This window comes from Scyliorhinus torazame, chromosome 2, assembly GCF_047496885.1.
Source record: "Scyliorhinus torazame isolate Kashiwa2021f chromosome 2, sScyTor2.1, whole genome shotgun sequence".
NCBI lineage: Eukaryota > Metazoa > Chordata > Chondrichthyes > Carcharhiniformes > Scyliorhinidae > Scyliorhinus > Scyliorhinus torazame.
The window spans coordinates 262,954,654-262,978,371 of NC_092708.1; the positions used below are offsets into that span (position 1 = coordinate 262,954,654).

The window sequence follows — 23,718 nt, forward strand, 5'->3', positions numbered from 1 at the left end:
TGAAATTTGAAATCTAACAGCCCAAGTTGCAAATCAGTTATTAAATGACTTGAAGAATCCATATTCAAATTCCAGTGGACAGACAAGTTGGCTGTATTGGCAATTCCCCGGACAAAAGAGAGAATTGAGCCTTTCCAACCTGAACAATTTAGAAAAATGTTGTCCTGCAGGATTATCCGGGTCCCGATGGGCCGGGCGGACGTTCGTTTTTGGCCGGTTACGCATGGTCCCACACGGCGGGACCTGGCAGGTAAATTGGCATCGGCGGTCCCCGAGGGGGGAGGCCCGCGGGGGGGATCCGACCCCGGGGGGGCCCACAGTGGGCTGGCCCGCGATAGGGGCCCACCAAGCTGCGGGCGGGCCTGTTCCGTGGAGGCACTCCTTCCTTCCTCCCTACAGGGGCTCCGCCATGGCCGGCGTGGAGTAAAGAACCCCCTGCGCATGCGGCAAAATACACCGGCTGCTCTGCATGCGCGGAATCATGCCGGCGGTTCTGCGCATGCGCGAGATCACGACGGCCGTTCTGAGCATGTGCAAACTCGCGCAGTCCCTTTGGAGCGGCGCCAAAGCCTCCGGCATCCATCTAGCCCCGAGACAGGTGAGAATTCCTCACCTTGGGGGCCCGTTGACGCCGGAGTCGTTGGCGCCGGTTTTCCCGCTGGCATGGGGACTTAGTCCCCGGAAAGGAGAATCCCGGCCCTGATCTTCTAAATACGGTGTAAGTAAAGTATAGAACAGCTCTATTATTAAATAAAAGAATATGTGGCGTACTATTATTTTTTGAAGTAATATGTCTTTTGTGCCACTTATCTTACCCACTCTTAACATTCTCATCCTTGTTTCAAATTTTCTCCATGGCCTTGACCCTCCCTAACTCTTACCCTATAACTCTTCACAATGTCTGTGCCTCTCAACTCCTATTCTTTTTTGGATCCCTGATTTTGGTCATTCCATAATTGGCAGTCATGCATTCAGCTGTTTATGCTGTAAGCTCTATAATTCCGTACCTAAACTTCACTGTCTCTGTATCCCCCTCCCCTTCATTATGACACTATTTAAAACCTACATCTCAGATTTAGGTCATCTATTCTAATATGCCTTGTGTGACTTGATGCCAGATTTTGTTTGATAGCATTCTTGTGATGTGCCTTTGTATCTTTTTCTATGCTAAAAGTACCAAATAAATTTGTTTACTAAATGTGAACTTCTAATTTGTGTCTGTCAGCTATGTTCTCCACCCAATAAGCCATTTGCTGAGCCATCAGACAGTGATGAGGAACTACCTTGGTGCTGTATCTGCAATAGTGATGCTGTGCTCCGTTGTCGTGACTGTGATGGAGACCTCTACTGCCAGAGATGCTTTAGGTAGGAACACCAGTTTACTAGCTGGGATGTGATACAAAGTTGTCTTGAATGTAGGAAACTGTTCCTTCATTGTATTAAATATCTGTTGCAGTATTATATTTCTATACAGACATACAGAGAGGCTGTGTGGCCGCAAAGATTCAATTAAGATGTTGTAAAAGTGAGATAATCATTGATTCTAACCATTTAATTACATAGAAAATAGAAGCAGGAGGAGGCCATTTGGCCCTTCGATCTGCTCCACCATTCACTATGATCATGGCTGATCATCAAGTTCAATACCCTAATACCGTCTCCCCCCCCCCCCCCCCCCCATATCCCTTGATCCCTTTAGTCCCAAGAGCTATATCTAATTCCTTCTTGAAATTACACAACATTTTGTTCTCAACTACATTCTGTGGTAGATTCACCACTCACTGGTGAAGAAATTTCTCCTCACCTCAGTCCTAAAAGGTTTATCCTGTATCCTCAACTGTGACCCCTAGTTCTGGACTCCCCACAATCGGGAACATTCTTTCTGAATCTGCCCTGTTAGAATTTTGTAAATTTCTATGAGATCCCTTCTCACTCTTCTGAACTCCAATGAATATAAACCTCACTGACTTAGTCTCTCCTCATATGACAGTCCCGCCATCCCAGGAATCAGCCTGGTAAACCTTTGCTGCATTCCCTGTTTGCCTATTAGGGCTAATGGACTTTTGTTCATAGAAACAAGGTTCCGTGGGGTTTAGATAATTGAGGGGGGAGTGTCTGCTCAAGACAGAAGGACTTGTAACTTGTCTGAAAAAATCTCTCCTTTGCTGAAAGTAACTCTCTACATGGAGGATAGCAAGTATCCTTGTGTTTGCTAACTTTATTTACAAGTGGTTTTTGACCTGTAATGGGCTTTGCTTAATTGAAGATAGAGAAAGTATAAGTTAAAGTATTTCCTTTTATTGTCAAGAGTTGTTTAACTGTTGATTGTATGCTATTTTCTGCGATGTTAATGTAATTGGTCCTGTGTTAAAAATAAAGTTTGTTTGTTTTAATATGGTCGGGGCTTCTCGTCCAGTTTCCTAACATGCAATGGGGTCTGGTCCAGTACCAAAACAAAGTTTAATGGCAGATCAAATAAATGAAGGCATGCATCCCTGCATTTTGCCATACAGCAATGTGTTTGAGTATCCCAACATAATATATTTCACTTCAGAGTTTTGATACTGGAATACTTATTTCAAAAAATGTTTTTTTTTGACAATTTTGCAAACTATTTTCAGTTGACTAAAAAATAAACCAGTGCCAACTGTGTGTGTACAGTACATGTGCTGACACAGCTCTATATGCTTAGGTGGAACCAATAAAAGAATAGAATTAATCATAGGGAAAATAATCTGGTGTGTGTCAACCGCATGTTTCCGGAAAATAAACTTTCGATTGATCTGTTGTATGGATTTATTTGTGAGGAAGTGACACCCCAAGTGGTCATTGAAATACTGCATGATATATGTCAGAAAGCTTTTGGTAAAGGGTTGTTGTACAATCTTAACACAATGTGCATCTTTGGCAAAACTATGAGGAGTCTAGGAAATTGGTTGAAAATGAGCGTGCAAATGAGAGGTTATGTTAGGGAATGATGTCAGACTGGAGATGTATTTAGTGAATGTCCAGGGTTCAGTCCTGAGAGCCTTCATGTTTCTTGTCTGCTTAAACAACCTAGATGTGCAATTCAATGCAAGTTTGTAAAATTCAATAGACTATGCAAAATTGGGATGAGGATTGTTGTGGTTTGGTCAGATTTTGTAGAACAGCTGGGGAATTACACTGCAACTTCTCCAGTCTCGAATGCTTGGGACCCAACGCATTTCTGGATTTTAGAATTTTCTGGATTATAGAATAATGTTAGAATATCTAGCCGCAAGTATGGGAAACTGAGACCAAAAAAAAATGCCAAAACTAATGTAAAGTGACCAAAGTGCATGTTTTCAAAACCATTCATTTTAAAAATAGGAGCTAATGCCCAGGGGTCCAGAAAAAATTGAGAACCGTCAACTGTTAAGCAATGCATTCCTTTAGAAATGTTCTTTGAAGCTTGTAAATCGTAATGTATTCTCAGTATACATTTGAAGATTATTGCTGTTATCTAATCTGTACCTTCTACATCGCTACTTCCCACTATTTTCCAACGTGACCTCATTTTAACACGCATAAACAGCTCCACACATATACACACTCTGTTACAATCCCAGCTGGTGTTATACTGAACAAGTCAAATCCCAGAGTGAAACCTTGCTTGATGGATCCTACTTTTGGTTTGAAAACTGTGAAGGAAAGTTACTGAACAAATTCATGGGAGTGAGCTGATGAGCTTTCTAACAGTAAGAATAAAATGTTCATTGAAGCAAGAAAGAAGCATATTACACCAGACAAAAGATTGGAAAGATAGCAATACAAACACAATAAGATAATTTAAATTCCCAGTATTCCTCTGCCCAGCAATATCTTCACAGACAAACAAATGAGTGTTATCACTAGCTTGACACAAAGGCTTCTTGCTTGGGACTGGCACACGTGCAAACGGTTGACTTCCCTTGAATTCTTGACCATTCACTTGATGCTTCTCATCCAACATGTGTCCCACCCAAGACTGCACTTTAAGCTCACTATTTCAGTAACATCACCGCTAAACTGATCATGTTACTGAGTCCTATAAACTGACTTCAGTTAATCACCACTCCATCCAGCCAGGACCCCCCGCCCCACCAGGTAGGGGAGAATCCCGGCCATAATCTTTCAGCCATGGGTCCACTTAGACTTCTAGGCACCAAAGCTCATTACAACCAAAAATGAAACCGAAACCATTTTACGTTTTGCATCACACTAACAACACGCTCACACACCCCTCTTCCACTTTTGGCGGTGCTAGCAAAGCAACTCTGGGTAATGAACCTATAGAGCAGGAGCAGAAACACAGCAAAGTTTGAAGCCGTCATTCACCTTCCCAGTTCATCTGCGTGACCTTCCATTCTTTCCTCTCTGGGCACATTAGTCAGTCACTGAGTTGCACTGGCCTGTCTTGGCCTGTGCACAAACATTCCAGTTCCATTGATAAAGATGTTTCCTAAGATTGAAGAGCACTTTTGGCTCACCCTGCTCCATTTGCTGTTGGCAGTATTGAATCAGTGGGTCCAGAGCAATTTTGATGTGATGGTTAGCTCATCTTGAGAGCTGTAGGGACCTGCTGCAAAAATTCTGGACTACCAATGTTTCCAAATTTCAGAGTTCCGGACTGGAGAGGTTACAGTGTGCTAGATGTAGGTACATTTACAAGTCGGCAGAACCATGGTGGGCGAAATTGAACATCAATAAGCACAAAGTACTGCATGAAGGAAGAAAATAGGGGTTGGGAGACGATAGGGGTTGGGAGACGATAGGGGTTGGGAGACGATAGGGGTTGGGAGACATAGAATGAATGAATGAATGAAAATGAATGAATGAAAATCGCTCATTGTCACAAGTAGGCTTCAATGAAGTTACTGTGAAAAGCCCCTAGTCGCCACATTCCGGCGCCTGTTCGGGGAGGCTGTTACGGGAATTGAACCGTGCTGCTGGCCTGCCTTGCAGCACGGTTCAATTCCCGTAACAGCCTCCAACATAGAACATTACAGCGCAGTACAGGCCCTTCGGCCCTCGATGTTGCGCCGACCTGTGAAGCCACTCTAAAGCCCATCTACACTATTCCCTTATCGTCCATATGTCTATCCAATGACCATTTGAATGTCCTTAGTGTTGGCGAGTCCACGACTGTTGCAGGCAGGGCATTCCATGCCCGTACTACTCTCTGAGTAAAGAACTTACCTCTGACATCTATCCTATATCTATTTCCCCTCAATTTAAAGCTATGTCCCCTCGTGCTAGACATCACCATCCGAGGAAAAAGGCTCTCACTGTCCACCCTATCCAATCCTCTGATCATCTTGTATGCCTCAATTAAGTCACCTCTTAACCTTCTTCTCTCTAACGAAAACAGCCTCAAGTTCCTCAGCCTTTCCTCATAAGATCTTCCCTCCATACCAGGCAACATTCTGGTAAATCTCCTCTGCACTCTTTCCAATTCTTCCACGTCCTTCCTATAATGCGGCGACCAGAATTGCACGCAATACTCCAAATGCGGCCGCACCAGAGTTTTGTACAGCTGCAACATGACCTCATGGCTCCGAAACTCAGTCCCTCTACCAATAAAAGCTAACACACCGTACGCCTTCTTAACAACCCTCTCAACCTGGGTGGCAACTTTCAGGGATCTATGTACATGGACACCGAGATCTCTCTGCTCATCCACACTGCCAAGAATCTTACCATTAGCCCAGTACTCTGTCTTCCTGTTATTCCTTCCAAAATGAATCCCCTCACACTTTTCTGCATTAATCTCCATTTGCCACCTCTCAGCCCAGCGCTGCAGCTTATCGATGTCCCTCTGTAACTTGTAACATCCTTCCGCACTGTCCACAACTCCACCGACTTTAGTGTCATCTGCAAATTTACTCACCCATCCTTCTACGCCATCCTCCAGGTCATTTATAAAAATGACAAACAGCAGTGGCCCCAAAACAGATCCTTGTGGTACACCACTAGTAACTGGACTCCATTCTGAACATTTCCCATCAACCACCACCCTTTGTCTTCTTCCAGCCAGCCAATTTCTGATCCAAACTGTGAAATCACCCTGAATCCCATGCCTCCGTATTTTCTGCAGTAGCCTACCGTGGGGAACCTTATCAAACGCTTTACTGAAATCCATATACACCACATCAACTGCTTTACCCTCATCCACCTGTTTGGTCACCTTCTCAAAGAACTCAATAAGGTTTGTGAGGCACGACCTACCCTTCACAAAACCGTGTTGACTATCTCTAATCAAATTATTCCTGTCCAGATGATTATACATCCTATCTCTTATAAACCTTTCCAAGATTTTGCCCACAACAGAAGTAAGGCTCACTGGTCTATAGTTACCGGGGTTGGCTCTACTCCCCTTCTTGAACAAGGGGACAATATTTGCTATCCTCCAGTCTTCTGCCACTATTCCTGTAGACAAAGATGACTTAAAGATCAAAGCCAAAGGCTCAGCAGTCTCCTCCCTAGCTTCCCAGAGAATCCGAGGATAAATCCCATCCGGCCCAGGGGACTTATCTATTTTCACACTTTCCAGAATTGCTAACACCTCCTCCTTATGAACCTCAAGCCCTTCTAGTCTAGTAGCCTGAATCTCAGTATTCTCCTCGACAACATTGTCTTTTTCCTTTGTGAATACTGACAAAAAATATTCATTTAGCACCTCTCCTATCTCCTCAGACACCAAGCACAACTTCCCACTACTGTCCTTGACTGGCCCTACTCTTACCCTAGTCATTCGTTTATTCCTGACATATCTATAGAAAGCTTTAGTGTTATCCTTGATCCTACCTGCCAAAGACTTCTCATGTCCCCTCCTGGCTCTTCTTAGCTCTCTCTTTAGGTTCTTCCTAGCTAACTTGTAACTCTCGAGCACCCTAACTGAACCTTCATGTCTCATCTTTACATAAGCCTCCTTCTTCCTCTTGACAAGTGTTTCGACTGCTTTGGTAAACCCCGGTTCCCTTGCTCGACCACTTCCTCCCTGCCTGACAAGTACATACTTATCAAGGACACGCAGTAGCTGTTCCTTGAAGAAGCGCCACATTTCCATTGTGCCCATCCCCTGCAGTTTTCCTCTCCATCCGATGCATCCTAAGTCTTGCCTCATCGCATCATAATTGCCTTTCCCCCAGATATAACTCTTGCCCTGCGGTATATACCTATCCCTTTCCATCACTAAAGTAAACGTAATGGAATTGTGGTCACTATCATGAAAGACGATAGGGGTTGGGAGACGCGAGGGGTTGGGAGACGCGAGGGGTTGGGAGACGAAGACGAGTGGGGTTGGGATTAATGAACGTTGAAGAAGCAGAGGAGCAGAGGTCTTAAAGAGACTTAACATTATACCCAGTGTCAGCAAAATGAAAACCAAATCTTAATTTATGTTGGCAATTCAGTCAAGGCCATGATGATGATGCCGTATAGAATTCTGTTCAGTTCGCACCTTCAGCACTATGTTCATTACTGATTGCAGAGGCTGTTTAGCACAGGGCTAAATCGCTGGCTTTGAATCAGACCAAGACAGGCCAGCAGCATGGTTCAATTCCCGTAACAGCCTCCACGAACAGGTGCCGGAATGTGGCGACTAGGGGCTTTTCACAGTAACTTCATTTGAAGCCTACTTGTGACAATAAGCAATTTTCATTAAATTTTTTCAGATGCACACATGAAATAAAAGCAACATAGTGAAGGGCCACAAGCTAGAGTTTGTGATATTTTACCTTTCAGTTGTCTTTAAAACACAGTTAATGAGAGTTTAACAACCAGTTAAGTCATAATTTCTAACAGGCTCATGTGACAAAGTTTAGTGTTATAGTGTTAAGATTTCCAAACAGGCCAACGATTTTTCAAAAGATTAGAGCTTCCGATTACTAGGTGAAAGAATGGCACATTGAGATTTCACATTTTAAACTTTTACTGTAACAAATGACTAAAAGAACAATTGACTGAATACTATTTTATTTTTGTAGCAACTTATATTTTAAATATATAGGATCATTCCCATTTTATTCTTATCGCAACAGATTCCCCACAAAATCACAGTACTAATCGAAAACAGTCTACATTGCTCCAAGAATCGAATGGATCCTGTATCCCCGTTTGGTTGACTAGCAACTTTGAATCATAGAATCATAGAATTTACAGTGCAGAAGGAGGCTATTCACCCCATCGAGTCTTCACCAGCCTTTGGAAAGAGCACCCTACGTAAGCCCATACCTCCACCCTATCCCCGTAATCCGGAGGAAACCCACACAGGCAAGGGAAGAAAGTGCAAGCTCCATATAGACAGTCACCGAGGCCAGAATTGAACCCGGGACCCTGGAGCTGTGAGGCAGCAGTGCTAACCACTGTGCCACCGTGCCGTCCTTCTCCAGTTGGCCATCTCCAGGTGCTTCCTCAGTTTTTGGAGCATTTCACAAATCCACCACCGTCAGTAACGCCTGTGCCACTGATTATTCTTTCACACCTAGTTCACACCTAGCCACGCCAAGACAAATCTCCCAGATTCTTTAGAAGGTTACAGGATGATCCCAACTGGAGATGTTTAAAATGATAAAGGGATGAGACAAAATAGATAGAACTAGAAACTTTACCATGGTTAAGAGGTATAGAACAAGAAGCCACAGATATCAGCCAAAAGACGAGATTTAGCACAGAGAGCAGATAAATGTTTGTAAGGATTTAAAGGGGTAATAAAGGGAGTCCGTTAGCTCAGTTGGCTGGACAGCTGGTTCGTGATGTCGAATGATGCCAACAGCAAGGGTTTAATTCCCGTACCGGCTGAGGTCATTCATGAGTGCCCCGCTTTCTCAACCTTGCCCCTCACCTGAGGTGTAGTGATCCTCCAATTACATCACCACCTCCAGTCATCTCTCAAAAGGGGAGAGCAGCCTCTGGGACTGTGGCAACATTTACGGCTGTAAAATGCATTAATTGAAACAGATTATCATCATTTTAAAATAGATGAGATGGGTGAAGGAGAGGGAGAATAAAATGAAATGGGATTAGACTACTACCGCTCATCGAAACTAAACACAAATGAAGACTGGTTGGGCTAAATGGTCCACCTCTGTGTTATAATTTCTTAATACTTTTCAACTTGCTTGTGCGTTAGTTGCCTGCATTGAATTTAACCATGCCTACAGAGATCTTTGCAATAGAGATCGAGGGCCAATTTGACTGGTTAGAAGGTGACAAATAACACTAACATGTAAAGTATTTTATATTTAACATGAGACATTCAGCATTGATTTCTACATTTGGATCTTGCCCCTGAGCCTAACAGAATAGGGTAACTTTAAAACAATTATCGTCTTAATTTATCTCCACAGGGAAGGACATGACAAATTTGAGAGAAAAGAGCACAGAACATCCAAGTACCGTCCACCAAACAAGAAGAAATAAGATACATCAGCCATGTCCTCTGGAATCTCCCAGGACACAGGATATTTTTCATTGCTTCAGCATTTGTACACCTTCTAATTCAGTTGATACTGGGCAAGAGCAAAGTGCAATAGGAGGAACCATAATACTCTTTACTGATCGGCATACACAAGTGATGTACTACACATTGCTGCGCCAGCATCTCAAGGAGAAGCATCCGGAGTTGTCTTTTTGTTACATGTGGTCTGGGATGCCTGCAGTGCTGTAACAGCTCTTTGTAGATCTTGTTGTGCATTGCTTAAGAGTGACCACTGCAACAACTTGTACCAGAAACATCTTACATTTGGAAATGTTGCACGTTAGTGGGTTAAATGAGGCTGCAGCTGAAGAGGCTGGAATCTAATTTTAAATAGTTTCACAAGTATAAAAGGGTTGCAAGCAGTGATTTAAATTGGAATCCACTGCAATCAATTGTTGGGTAATAATGTGATTGTATTGTATTATAACTTGATATTTTAATGTATTTAATCTAAGGAAATGAATGACTTAATGATTGCTAAAGAAGGGCAAATGTTAACAATATACTGACATTTTGTTAATGGAAGTGGATTGAAATTTTTTTGGGAAGCCGTGACCTTTTTAATCCACAGTTGTCACCTCACACTGGATCATCTATCTGTTGTCCAGTTCTGTGAATACCAAGTTCATCACCAACTGTCAGGAGACATGCGAGAGTGAGTCTGCTCTGACTCTTTCATTTTTCATTGCTGTCCTGCTGTGGGAATGTGCTTGGCTCCTACTTGATGCCACAGTTCCTTCCTTAGACCACACTGCAGCTCTTTGTTCCATGGTTGAGTATCCTAGAATTAAGTAGTTGGATGTGGACAGATGCATGTGATTTTTCATGCAATGAATCTTTTTTTGTTGCAAAAAACACTTCTGCAAGAAACATTACAAAACATTTCAAATTGTCATAACAGGAAAGTGCAATGATGTTCAAGTTTTCTACAAACATCAAAACTCTGAGTAGCTTCATTGCAGGAATGAGAACTTTACAAACCTTTCACAGAATCACAGAATAATACAATGCAGAAGAGGCCCCTCAGCAGAGTGGCCAATCCAGCCTTGATCATGCTACTTAATGGAGCTGCCTGCCACCTTTACTGAACCCCACATCTGAATATTGTGTGATTTTGAGTTGTTTAGATGTGCCATTGTTCTTGTGGCATATTTGTGCATTTATTTACTGATGAGGAAGGGAGTTCCCAATAAAACAAAACTTGAACAATTAGCGTAACCACTATTTACAGATTCTTGCATAAACAAAGCAGCACTGATGCTCACTTCTATTGAATAATTGATTGCTGAATAATCACTGAATCACAGAATAATACAATGCAGAAGAGGCCCTTCGGCTTCTAATGCTGCTCTCATGAATTTGAGTTGTGCGCTCGGGTCCCTTGATTAGTGTAGACAAATTTTATTTTTAAGTCTTAGAACCATGTTCCATTTTATAATAAATAAAGTTATCCCAGCAATTACTGGAGGCACCAACATATTCAGAATACTGTGCTGCATTGACAAACGTCCAAATCCACCCACCCTCTCTCAAGTTCCTTCCTTAGACCACACTGCAGCTCTTTGTTCCATGGTTGAGTATCCTAGAATTAAGTAGTTGGATGTGGATAGATGCATGTGATTTTTCATGCAGTGAATCTTTTTTGTTGCAAAAAGCACTTCTGCAAGAAAAATTACAAAACACTTCAAATTGTCATAACAGGAACATAAGAACTAGGAACAGGAGTAGGCCATCTGGCCCCTCGAGCCTGCTCCGCCATTTAATGAGATCATGGCTGATCTTTGTGGACTCAGCTCCACTCTCCGGCCCGTACACCATATCCCCGAATCCCTTTATTATTTAGAAAGGCATCTATCTTTTTTTTAAAAACGTTTAAAGAAGGAGCCTCAACTGCTTCACTGGGCAAGGAATTCCAGAGATTCACAACCCTTTGGGTGAAGAAGTTCCCCCTACACTCCGTCCTAAATCTACCTCCCCTTATTTTGAGGCTATGCCCCCTAGTTCTGCTTTCCCCGACCAGTGGAAACAACCTGCCCGCATCTATCCTATCTATTCCCTTCATAATTTTATATGTCTCAATAAGATCCCCCCGCGTCCTTCTAAACTCCAATGAGTACAGTCCCAGTCTACTCAACCTCTCGTCATAATCTAATCCCCTCAACTCTGGGATCAACCTAGTGAATCTCCTCTGCACTCCCTCCAGTGCCAATATGTCCTTTCTCAGGTAAGGAGACTAAAACTGAACACAATACTCCAGATGCGGCCTCACCAACACCCTATACAATTGCAGCATAACCTCACTAGTCTTGAACTCCATCCCTCTAGCAATGAAAGACAAAACTCGATTAGCCTTCTTAATCACCTGCTGCACCTGCACACCAACTTTTTGCGACTCGTGCACCAGCACACCCAGGTCCCTCTGCACAGCAGCATGTTTTAACATCTTACCGTTTAAATAATTATCCATTCTGCTGTTATTCGTCCCAAAATGGATAGCCTCACACTTGGCAACATTGAATTCCATCTGCCAGACCCTAGCCCATTCACCTAACCTATCCAAATCCTTCTGCAGACTTCCGGTATCCTCTGCACTTTTTGCTTTCCCACTCATCTTAGTGTCGTCTGCAAACTTTGACACATTGCACTTGGTCCCCAACTCCAAATCGTCTATGTAAATTGTGAACAACTGCGGGCCCAACACTGATCCTTGAGGGACCCCACTAGTTACAGGTTGCCAACCAGAGAAACACCCATTTATCCCCACTCTCTGCTTTCTGTTAGTTAACCAATCCTCTACCCATGCTACCACTTTACCCTCAATGCCATGCATCTTTAGTTTATGCAGCAACCTTTTGTGTGGCACCTTGTCAAAAGCTTTATGGAAATCCAGATATACCACATCCATTGGCTCCCCGTTATCTACTGCACTGGTAACGTCCTCAAAACATTCTACCAAATTAGTCAGACACGACCTACCCTTTGTGAACCCATGCTGCGTCTGCCCAATGGGACAATTTCCCTTCAGGTGCCCCGCTATTTCCTCCTTAATGATAGATTCCAGCATTTTCCCTACAACCGAAGTTTAGCTTACCTATAATTACCCGCTTTCTGCCGACAGTGGTGTCACGTTTGCTACTTTCCAATCCTCTGGGACAACCCCAGAGTAGTGAATTTTGATAAATTATCACTAGTGCGTTTACAATTTCCCTCGCCATCTCTTTTAACACTCTGGGATGCATCCCATCAGGGCCAGGAGACTTGTCTACCTTTAGCCCCATTAGCTTGCCCAATACTGCCTCCTTAGTGATTACAATCATCTCACGGTCCTCACCTATCATATCCTTATTTCCATCAGTCACTGGCATGTTATTTGTGTCCTCCACTGTGAAGACTGACCCACAAAACCTGTTCAGCTCCTCAGCCATTTCCCTGTCTCCTATTATTAAATCTCCCTTCTTTAGTTTATGCAGCAACCTTTTGTGTGGCACCTTGTCAAAGCTTTCTGGAAATCCAGATATACCACATCCATTGGCCCCCCGTTATCTACTGCACTGGTAATCTCCTCAGAAAATTCTACCAAATTAGTCAGACACGACCTATCCTTTGTGAACCCATGCTGCGTCTGCCCAATGGGACAATTTCCCTCCAGGTGCCGCGCTATTTCCTCCTTAATAAAAGATTCCAGCATTTTCCCTACAACCGAAGTTAAGCTTACCGGCCTATAATTACCCGCTTTCTGCCGACCTCCTTTTTTAAACAATGGTGTCACGTTTGCTACTTTCCAATCCTCTGGGACCACCCCAGAGTCTAGTGAATTTTGATAAATTATCACTAGTGCGTTTACAATTTCCCTCGCCATCTCTTTTAACACTCTGGGATGCATCCCATCAGGGCCAGGAGACTTGTCTACCTTTAGCCCCATTAACTTGCCCAATACTGCCTGCTTAGTGATTACAATCATCTCGAGGTCCTCACCTATCATATCTTTATTTCCATCAGTCACTGGCATGTTATTTGTGTCCTCCACTGTGAAGACTGACCCAAAAAACCTGTTCAGCTCCTCAGCCATTTCCCCGTCTCCTATTATTAAATCTCCCTTCTCATCTTCCAAAGGACCAATATTTACCTTAGCCACTCTTTTTTGTCTTATATATTTGTAGAAGTTTTTACTATCTGCTTTTATGTTCTGAGCCAGTTTACTTTCATTGTCTACCTTACTCTTTATAGCTTTTTTAGTAGCTTTCTGTTGCCCCTAAAGACTTCCCAGTCCTCTAGTCTCCCACTAATTTTTGCCACTTTGTATGTATTTTCCTTCAGTTTGATACTGTTCCTCACCTCCTTAGATATCCACGGTCGATTTTTCCCGTTTCTACTGTCTTTTTTTTTTGTCGGTATGAACCTTTTCTGAACACTGTGAAAGATCGCTCGGAAGGTTCTCCACTGTTCCTCAACTGCTTCACCATGAAGTCTTTGCTCCCAATCTACCTTAGCTAGTTCTTCTCTCATCCCATTGTAATTGCCTTTGTTTAAGCACAAAACACTCGTGTTTGATTTTACCTTGTCATCCTCCAACTGTATTTTAAATTCCACCAGATTGTGGTCGCTCCTTCCAAGAGGATCCCGAACTATGAGATCATTAATCAATCCTGCCTCATTACACAGGACCAGATCTAGGACCGCTTGTTCCCTTGTAGGTTCCATTACATACTGTTCCAGGAAATTATCCCGGGCACATTCTATAAACTCCTCCTCAAGGCTGCCTTTACCAACCTGGTTAAACCAATCGATATGCAGATTAAAATCTCCCATGATAACCGCTGTACCATTTCTACATGCATCCGTTATTTCTTTGCTCATTGCCTGCCCTACCATCCTGTTACTATTTGGTGGCCTATAGACTACTCCTATCAGTGACCTTTTCGCCTTACTATTCCTGATTTCCACCCAAATTGATTCAACCTTGTCCTCCATCGCACCAATATCATCCCTTACTATTGCCTGGATGCCATTATTAAGCAACAAAGCTACACCACCGCCCTTACCGTCCATTCTATCCTTTCGTATAGTCTGATACCCTTGGATATTTAACTCCCAGTCGTGACCATCTTTTAACCATGTTTCAGTAATGGCCACTAAATCATAGTAATTCACGATGATTTGCGCCATCAACTCATTTACCTTATTTCGTATACTACGAGCATTCAGGTAAAGTACACTTATGCTGTTTTTTATGTCTTTGTTATGAATCCTAACACCTTGATCAGTAACTTTTCACAATTTATTGTTCCTCTTACCCTTTCTCCTAATTTTCCTTGTCTTTGAACCCATATCTCTCACATAACCTGCTGCCTTGATCTCCATTACCATTATACTGTCCGTAGCTTTACACTTCCCTTCCCCCCAACTTGCTAGTTTAAAGTCCTTGTGACCAACCTATTTATCCTATTCGCTAGAACACTGGTCCCAGAATGGTTCAGATGAAGACCGTCCCAACGGTACAGGTCCCTCCTGCCCCAGTACTGATGCCAATGCCCCATGAAATGGAATCCCTCTTTCCCGCACCACTCCTTTAGCCACGTGTTAACTTCTCTAATTTTCTCAACCCTATGCCAATTGGCACGTGGCTCGGGTAGTAATCCAGAGATTATAACCCTGGAGGACCTGTTCTTTAATTTAGTCCCTAGTGTTTGATAATCCCCAAACAGGTCCTCCTTCCTAGTCTTACCTATGTTGTTAGTCCCAACGTGGACCACAACAACTGGAACCTCCCCCTCCCTCTCCAAAATCCTTTCAAGCCGATCAGAGATGTCCCTCACCCTGGCACCGGGCAGGCAACATACCATGCGGGACTCTCGATCTGGCTTACAAAGGATGCCATCAATCCCCCTAATTATAGAATCCCCTACAACTTTTTGCTCCCCCCACTTGAATGGCTTCCTGTACCACGGTGCAGTGGTCAGTCAATGCATCCTCCCTACAGCCCTCTTCCTCATCCACACAGGGAGCAAGTACCTCATACCTGTTGGACAAGGTCAAGGGCTGAGGCTCCTCAACTCCTAAACTCAGGATCCCCCTACCTGCCTCCCTTGCAGTCACACCACTCTGTCCCTGGCCACTGTCCGAATTAACAGAACTTATTCTACCGGGTGTGACTGCCTCCTGAAACAAAGCGTCCAGGTAATGTTCCCCCTCCCTGATGTGCCGCAGTCTGTGCAGCTCGGTCTCCAGCTCATCAATTCTGAGCCGAAGTTCCTCGAGCAGCCAACACTTGCTGCAGATGTGGTCACTGACGGTCTCAATGGGATCCACCAGTTCCATCATCATACAGCAACAGCACATCACCTGTCCAGCCATATTCAACTAGTTAATTAATTTAAATATTTTTTTTTTTAATAGAACCTCAAGGATAAACCCGAACACCAACAAAAACACAGCCCTCTCTCGCCACTCACCCGAACTCAGTCACTCACCTAAACTCAGATGCAATCTGTTCCAATCAGCACTCAGTCACTCACCTAAACTCAGATGCACTCTGTTCCAATCAGCACTCCGTGACTAAAGGCACTCCTTTAGTGCAATGATGTCTTAAAGTGCAATGATGTTCAAGTTTTCTACAAACATCAAAACTCTGAGTAGCTTCATTGCAGGGATGAGAACTTTACAAACCTTTCACTTTTTCTTTTGGCAAAGTAAAGGACGTTTAAATTATATAGAACATACAGTGCAGAAGGAGGCCATTCGGCCCATCGAGTCTGCACCGACCCACTTAAGCCCTCACTTCCATCATATCCCTGTAACCCAATAACCCCTCCTAACCTATTTTGGTCACTCAAGGCAATTTATCATGGCCAATCCACCTAACCTGCACGTCTTTGGACTGTGGGAGGAAACCTGTAGCCACCTAAATTGGCCAACTCCCGATTTCAAATGGCAAAGGTTGATGGGAAATTCAGTCAACACAGGCAGAAACCAGCAGGTGCAGGTTTGCTATGTATTTAACTCTGATGAAGCCCAGACAGCATCGATACCAGCGACCATCAGCATGATAATGTAGCAGCCATCTACATACTTATGAGCAATCCCCGGGAACAATAGCAACATTTGGGACGCTCAAAACTAAGCCAGACTCCCCAGCGCCAGCAGGAGCCAACACAAAAGAGGTTAACAAACACCTCAAGACCGCCCATCGATCAGTGAACCGCTCCAGTATTGGAGAAATCAAACCAAGCGATTGGAACGAAGTCCAATCACACAGAACCAGGCACAGGGTCCGCCCCGAAAGGCGGGAAGCCCCTGGGACTATAAAGTTAAGACCCCAAGTTCAACTCGCTCTCTTCTTCCTGCCCGAGTCACCCAGCAACACGAACCAACATTGACCGTGACTGGTGCAGTGACTGCCGAAAGCCCGTAAGTCTTAATTCAGCGCTCGCTACGAGATAGGCTCTCCTAGCTACCATCCGTACCAACTTCGAATCCCGCAGACTCAGAACCCGAACGAAAGGCCATTTGTTCCCCTGATCTGGTGGGCCAGTCCGAAGTTAAGTATAAGCCTGTTAGTTATAGAAGTAGCTTAGACTTAGAATTTGTGCATGAGTAGCGATTACTGTGTATCATAAATGTGCTTTGATTTGAATCTTACTAATCGGTGTATTGAGTTATTGATCATTACTTGGACTTGAACCTCGTGGCGGTATCATAAAGATACCTGGTGACTCGAGAGCAAAGGTAATAAAACAGAGCAATTGAACCAACCGGAAAGTTAGCAACATTATTTGGTGACTCCGCCGGGACCCGATCTAGAAGTGGCATAACCACTCCGGCAGAACCCGGAATTTGAATTAGAGATCCAATTGGGAACAGAAAACCACAAGCGTTCAAGCAGTTCTGATCAATCCTCATAATTCAGAAGTGTGTGTATGCATGCGTAATTAACAGGGTGATAAGTTAAAACTGATAGATTTTTTTGTTGCGACAAAACTGTCGGGAGTTTGTATTTTGGAAAGTAGCGAAAGCCGTACCCGTATTTACAGCACCGCCTTAATACTCCTGTCCCAAATTTGAAGAGCAGCATTCGGATAGGAAAGATGGCAATGCAACGCCTCGTGAACCCCGAGGAATTTGCGGTCGCAGCGACCAGCAGCAGTAGAGTGGGACAATGTCCCATTTGGGAGGAAGAGATCAGGAAATATCTCAAAGGGAAGGGATGGCCCCTTTGGAGTGAATTCTGTGACAACGAGGAATCAGGCCCCAGGAGTATAGGACATACTTGGTGGGAGACCCTGAGCGAGATCCACAAGAAGAGCTGAGGGAAAGCTCGCAAGCCGATGGCAATCGTGTCCTGCTTGGCACAATTGCGAGGCACAGAGGAGGTCGTTCGGACGCTCCGGAAACAAGTAGAAGGCATACATCGAATGAGTACGGTCGATCTAAGCGAGGTAGAAAAAGAGAACTTAGAATTAAGGAGGAAGTTGGCAGCAAAAGACGGAGAGGTGGATGACGCTAAAAGGGCACACCAGTCTTGTCTGGCGCACTTAAGCAGCTTCCAGTCCCAATATGAAAAGGCCTATCAGGACACGCAACGTGCAGTCCTGGTACGTGAAGAAACCGAGAAGCAGGTAGAAGCATTGCAGAGGCAGTGTATCAACCTGAAGGCAGCGTTAAGAGCACTCCATGCTGCCACCACGGAGCAAAGACAAAGCTCACTAGACCACGCAAAGTGCCGGAAGCAGATTGCAGAACTGCAATCTCTGCTTTCAGTCCAGAAAGGATTCCAGGAGACCTTTGGAGCAAAATTAGATGAGGAAGACGGCCCTGATTGGGAAGAATTAAACGAGACAGCGCAGAGATATGTCCAGGGAACATGTGCGCAGGGAAAGCCACAGAAGAGAAAAGTGCTCCAACCCCCCACAGAGCAGATAGTTCAGGCTCCAATGAACCCAGTCACCACCCACCGCACAGCGACATCGGACGATGCGGAATTTCTATACTCCATCCCCTTAACAGTGTCCCAATTACGGGATGCGTGCGATAAGATCACACCGTTCCTCCCCACCTCAGACCCCCACCATTTCTTTGCCAGAGTAAAGCAGCAGCAACCATGTACGGTCTGGACGAGCGAGAGCATGTAAAGGTCACAGTTTTGAGTCTAGACCTTTCGGTCGTAGCAGCCCTTCCCGACCCACAGAATGTAGGAGGAGGCACCCTTGCAGAAATGCATACCGCGATCCTGGATGCGATCGGGTATAACCGGAGTGACCCCGTAGATGGCCTCAACAAATGCAGGCAAAAGAAAACCGAGCACCCCACAGCGTTTGCTGGATGCCTGTGGATCCACTTTGCAGCAGTCTTTGGAGACGTAGACCGTGCCCATTTGTCCCAAGACAACATGGCCAAATGGACCCGCACCCTTATCTCCCATGCCACAGAAACAGGACAAAAAGCTTGCGCAAATTATGATCCCTCAGAGGAGGCTCATAACGAGAAATGGGTAGTGAAAAGATTGTCCCGCACCTGGGAGCAATCTGTACAAAACAAACCCGCAGTTAAAAATCCCGAAGAAAAGCAGGCCGATGCAGATATACAGGCAGTTACAACACACCAGAAGCCCGCATGGGTGAATGAAGGAAAGAACATCCCCCCACCCAAGTCACAGGAGTGTTACAACTGTGGACAGTTGGGACACTTTGCAAGAGAGTGCAATGCCCCACAAAAGCCACAGAGAGCCCAGCAGATGGGCACTCTGAGTAAGAAGAAGACAGAGCCCATTCATAGTGTTAACGCCTGTTCAGATCAGACGGACCTGACCGGAAAGGACTGACGGTGTTCGGGCTCCCCCAGTTGGGTCTGTGACACCCTTTGGGATAGGTCCGGACGACCGGTAGTTGCAGCGAAAATTCAGGGGCAGCCCATTGAATTTCTCTGGGACACAGGAGGGTCCCGCACCACAATAAATTCCTCCACCATGTTCCAAAGGAACACGTGGCCCACTACAGCCACTATCACCCTCAGCAGCTTTATAGGCCACTCACAGCAGGGACACATCACAGCCCCTGTACCCATTCAAATCGGTAACATCACCACCAAGCACCCCGTAGTCTTAGTCGATCTGCCCCACACAGCAGAACACATTCTGAGAATCTATTTTATGAATTCCCACAACGTTTCATTTGACCCAGTCAACCAGTGTGTCTGGAAAATGGCAAAATCTGCAAGAGCCCCTGCAACGCTCAACATCGGTGAATACGCGAACAAAATTAGCGCAGTAAGCGAATTTTGGTTCAACCCGACCACGCTTAGCACGGACAAGCAGGTTAGGGCAGTTCTGCAAAAGAACAGGGCAGCATTCGCGACCCACAAACACGACTGTGGCCGGATGACTGGCTCCATACAGATCACAGGACCTGACCCTAGACCCCAAAAACAGTATGGATTTCCCCAAGAGGCAGAGGGAGAAATCGCAAAAGTAATCGAAAGCTTATGAGAGCAGAGCGTACTTAGATCAGTAGCCTCCACTAATAATGCCCCGATTTGGCCAGTGAGAAAGCCCGATGGATCATGGCGACTGACCATCGATTACTGGGAACTCAACAAAATCACCCCCGCAGCAGCCCCCACAGTAGCCACAAGTCCCAAGACCATGCTCAAGCAGGGACAGAATTCCCGATTCGTTTTGGATGTCAGTAATGGATTCTGGTCCATTCCATTGGCAAAGGCGTGCCAATACAAATTTGCCTTCACTTTTAAAAGTCAGCAGTACACGTGGACATGCCTGCCACAAGGATTCCACAACTCCCCCTCTATTTTCCACCGACAGCTGGCAAATGGTTTAGCCAAATTCTCTCGCCCCGAATGTCTCGTCCAGTATGTAGACGACCTACTACTGCAGACAGACACCAAGGAAGAGCACATTGAGCTTCTGTCCGAACTCCTGGAACTCTTACACTCAATTGGTTGTAAAGTCAACCCCAAAAAGGCCCAGATTTCGGAAGATAAGGTGATATATTTGGGAACATACATCACACATGGTAAACGCGAGATCGAGCATAAAAGGATTGACTCGATTGCTAAATTACCCCTTCCCCAGAACGTTTCAGCCCTCCGGTCATTTTTAGGACTGGTTGGCTACTGCCGAAACCACATTGACAGTTTCACCAGCAAGGCAGCACCCCTCTCAGACCTCCTAAAGAAAGGAGCCCCCTGGGAATGGCTTCCGCAGCATACGGATGCTGTGGATGCGTTAAAGCAAGCACTCATAGCAGCCCCCGCACTACAAGTTCCAGACCCACTTTCCCCTTACGCTATAGAGGTAGCAAGCACAGACCGCACCCTTTCGGCGTGCTCCTCCAGGAACGGCACGAACAGTTAAGGCCCGTAGCTTACGCCTCCAGAATTTTAGATGCTGTCGAGCAGGGATTTTCAGCCTGTGAGAGGCACCTGCTCACAGTATTTTGGCCAGTTCAGTATTTTTCGTACATTACCGGACTGAACCCCATCACAATCCTCACAGAACACACTCCCACCCAACTTTTACTGGACGGACGACTCAAGGACGGTACAGTCAGTCAGATTACAGCAGCTAGATGGACCCTTCTCTTGCAGGGACGGGACATCACTGTGAAACAGACAAAGACCCACACTTTTTAGCCGACAAATACAGTACCTCGGAACCGCCCATGAATGTGAAATTATATCTCCACACCACAACACAGGCCCCTTTATTGCTAAAACACCCCCCAGAAAGATAGGTAGTTTAACCCAGAGCCCCCAGCACACCGACACGTGCGAGCTCATAAAGATATATGTGGATGGACCTTCCACAGTATTGGAAGGCAAGCGCATAACAGGATGCGGTATACATGTCACGGATGCGCAGGGACGCGCCCTAGAAGAAATAGCAATAAAACTTCCAGGACACTTAGGAGCACAGGCCGCAGAACTTGCGGCCATCGCATACATAGTGGAACACCCAGATAGCTTCCCCAGCCCAGCAGACATATACTCGGACAGCCTCTATGTCTGCAGCAGCCTTACGGAATTTCTGCCCCTGTGGAAAGCAAGAGGATTTGTTTCCGCAGACGGAAAACCCCTCCCTTCAGCCCCATTGCTCCGTCACACCTTAGAGAGAGCACAGAACAGGACTTTTGGTACAGTCAAAGTTCGAAGTCACTATCATTCCTCCCCCCTCTGGAAATGTAAAGGCCGATGCACTGGCTAAAGCAGGTTCCAGGCATGGATCTTTTTGGACAACCCCCGAAAGCGCACCAGTGAATGCAGTTCAGGTCTCGCAGACTAAGATCGAAGATCTAGTGCAGGCCCAAAGGCAGGACAGCAATCTCTGGGAGATTGTAAAAGGAAACTATCCAGCACCCTATGATAGGTTTAGAAATGCTCTGACCACACATGACGGTGTGGTGTTAAAAGACACCCTTTATGTGGTTCCTGAACAGGACAGGAATCACCTGATTTGTTTGTTCCATGACGGTCATGGACATCAGGGAATCGATCACACTACAGCCCACCTCAGGCAGCTTTGTTGGTGGACGAATTTAAGGGACGATGTTAATCACTACATCGAGAGTTGTCTTATCTGTGCCCAGAATAATCCGGACAGATATGCCAAAAAGGCTCAACTCAGTCACACCCGACCCGTTAATGGCCCCTGGACTAACCTCCAGATTGATTTTATAGGACCATTGCCCCCTTGCAGGAATGGTTATAAATATGTACTCGTGGTAATAGACACGTTTACGAAATGGGTGGAAGCATTCCCAGCCAGAACAAACACTGCAAAGACCACAGCCAATATTTTGACTCACCACATCTTTACAAGATGGGGACTCCCCCGCAGCATTGAATCCGACCAAGGTTCCCATTTTACGGGACGTGTCATGAAGAACGTCCTCACAATATTTGGCATTACCCAAAAATTCCACATTGCATACCACCCCCAGTCGAGTGGTATCGTGGAGCACATGAATCGGACCCTAAAATCCACCCTCAGAAAAATGGTCCAGCAAAACAACACCACTTGGGACTCAGTCCTCCCTTTTGCACTGATGTTTTTGCGTAATACAGTTTCAACCTCCACAGGTTACACCCCACACACTCTCATGACCGGACTCCCCATGAAAGGCACAGAATTTTTACTAGGTTTAGACTTGACCAGCCTCGAAGTGACGGCCCTCACACAGGAGAACGCAGTCAAACAATTAGTGGATAATGTTACAACGGCTCAGCTAGCAGCCGCAGTGAAATTGGGCACAAGAAAGAAACAGAACAAGGCTTGTTTTGACAAGACAGCGCATGCGACTGAGTTCAGTGTAGGAGAGCAAGTCATGCTCTCCATATACAACCCCAGCACATTCCTGTCACCAAAGTACTCGGGTCCGTACTCCATTGCGGACAAAGTAAGCCCTTCCGTCTACAAGTTAAAGTATCCCAACGGAAAGACTGCGTGGTTCCATACAAACCAGCTGAAGGCATATGGAACACAGTCTAACCACGCACACCACGTCATGCTCGACGCAGCACACTACATCCGGCCCACAGCCAACGTAACCCTACCATCCCCCACCACGTCCAGCCCAGCCACAGACTCAACCTCAACTCCACCCCCTAAATGTACACTCCGCCCCGGAACGCCCACAGACAGCAGCAGCAGAGACAGCGACTGTGACTCGGACGATAGCCACAGCTGCCTCCCTACTATCCCCATGCAACAGGACCCACACCCAGCGAATCTGACCACGATTCGAGTGATCCCTTCATGATCACTTTCCTAAACAAACCCCACCACCGACCTACAATGACGACCCCGATTCCGTCCCCACACAACTACACACCACCTATTGGCACAGAGATCATTCGTTCAGACTCGTCCGGAATGACGAGAGCAATCCAAAATCATACCAAGCAGCCCTATCAGCCCTGATACACTCAAGAGTTTGGCATCCGAGAGAAGATGACAACCTTGAGTCTGACTCCGAAAATGAGAACCCCTTTGCGACCCTGTTCGCAACCGATAACTGAGGTGTCCAGATGATGTTTCAAAAGGAACTGCTTGGGTGAAAACGGTGTCATTTCTGATGGAACCTGCAGCATGTTTTATGTTGTTTGTAGTGTTTGTTAAATGTTGTATGTCAGACCGGAAATTTTTTTTTCACGGCCCCACGCCTTTTCGGCCAAAACCTCTGAGGACTTGCCTACAGAGACTTGTAAATGTCCCAGACACCAGTTCA

At 45.3% G+C, this 23,718-nt stretch overlaps 1 protein-coding gene across 4 annotated transcripts in view; it reads left to right on the forward strand.

Moving 5' to 3' along the window:
• The window catches only part of zfyve19 (zinc finger, FYVE domain containing 19), a 44,969-nt gene extending 34,270 nt beyond the window's left edge, over nucleotides 1-10,699 (forward strand). For 2 of the 4 annotated variants that reach the window (XM_072486451.1, XM_072486460.1), the window contains exons 10-12: nucleotides 171-250; nucleotides 1,226-1,365; nucleotides 9,351-10,699. In XM_072486451.1, coding sequence (XP_072342552.1) covers nucleotides 171-250; nucleotides 1,226-1,365; nucleotides 9,351-9,670 — 540 coding nt within the window. In that variant the 3' untranslated portion in view covers nucleotides 9,671-10,699. The remainder of the gene's footprint in view (nucleotides 1-170; nucleotides 251-1,225; nucleotides 1,366-9,350) is intronic. The other 2 variants (XM_072486469.1, XM_072486477.1) reach the window with 1 other exon arrangement.
• The last annotated feature ends 13,019 nt before the right edge of the window (nucleotides 10,700-23,718 follow it).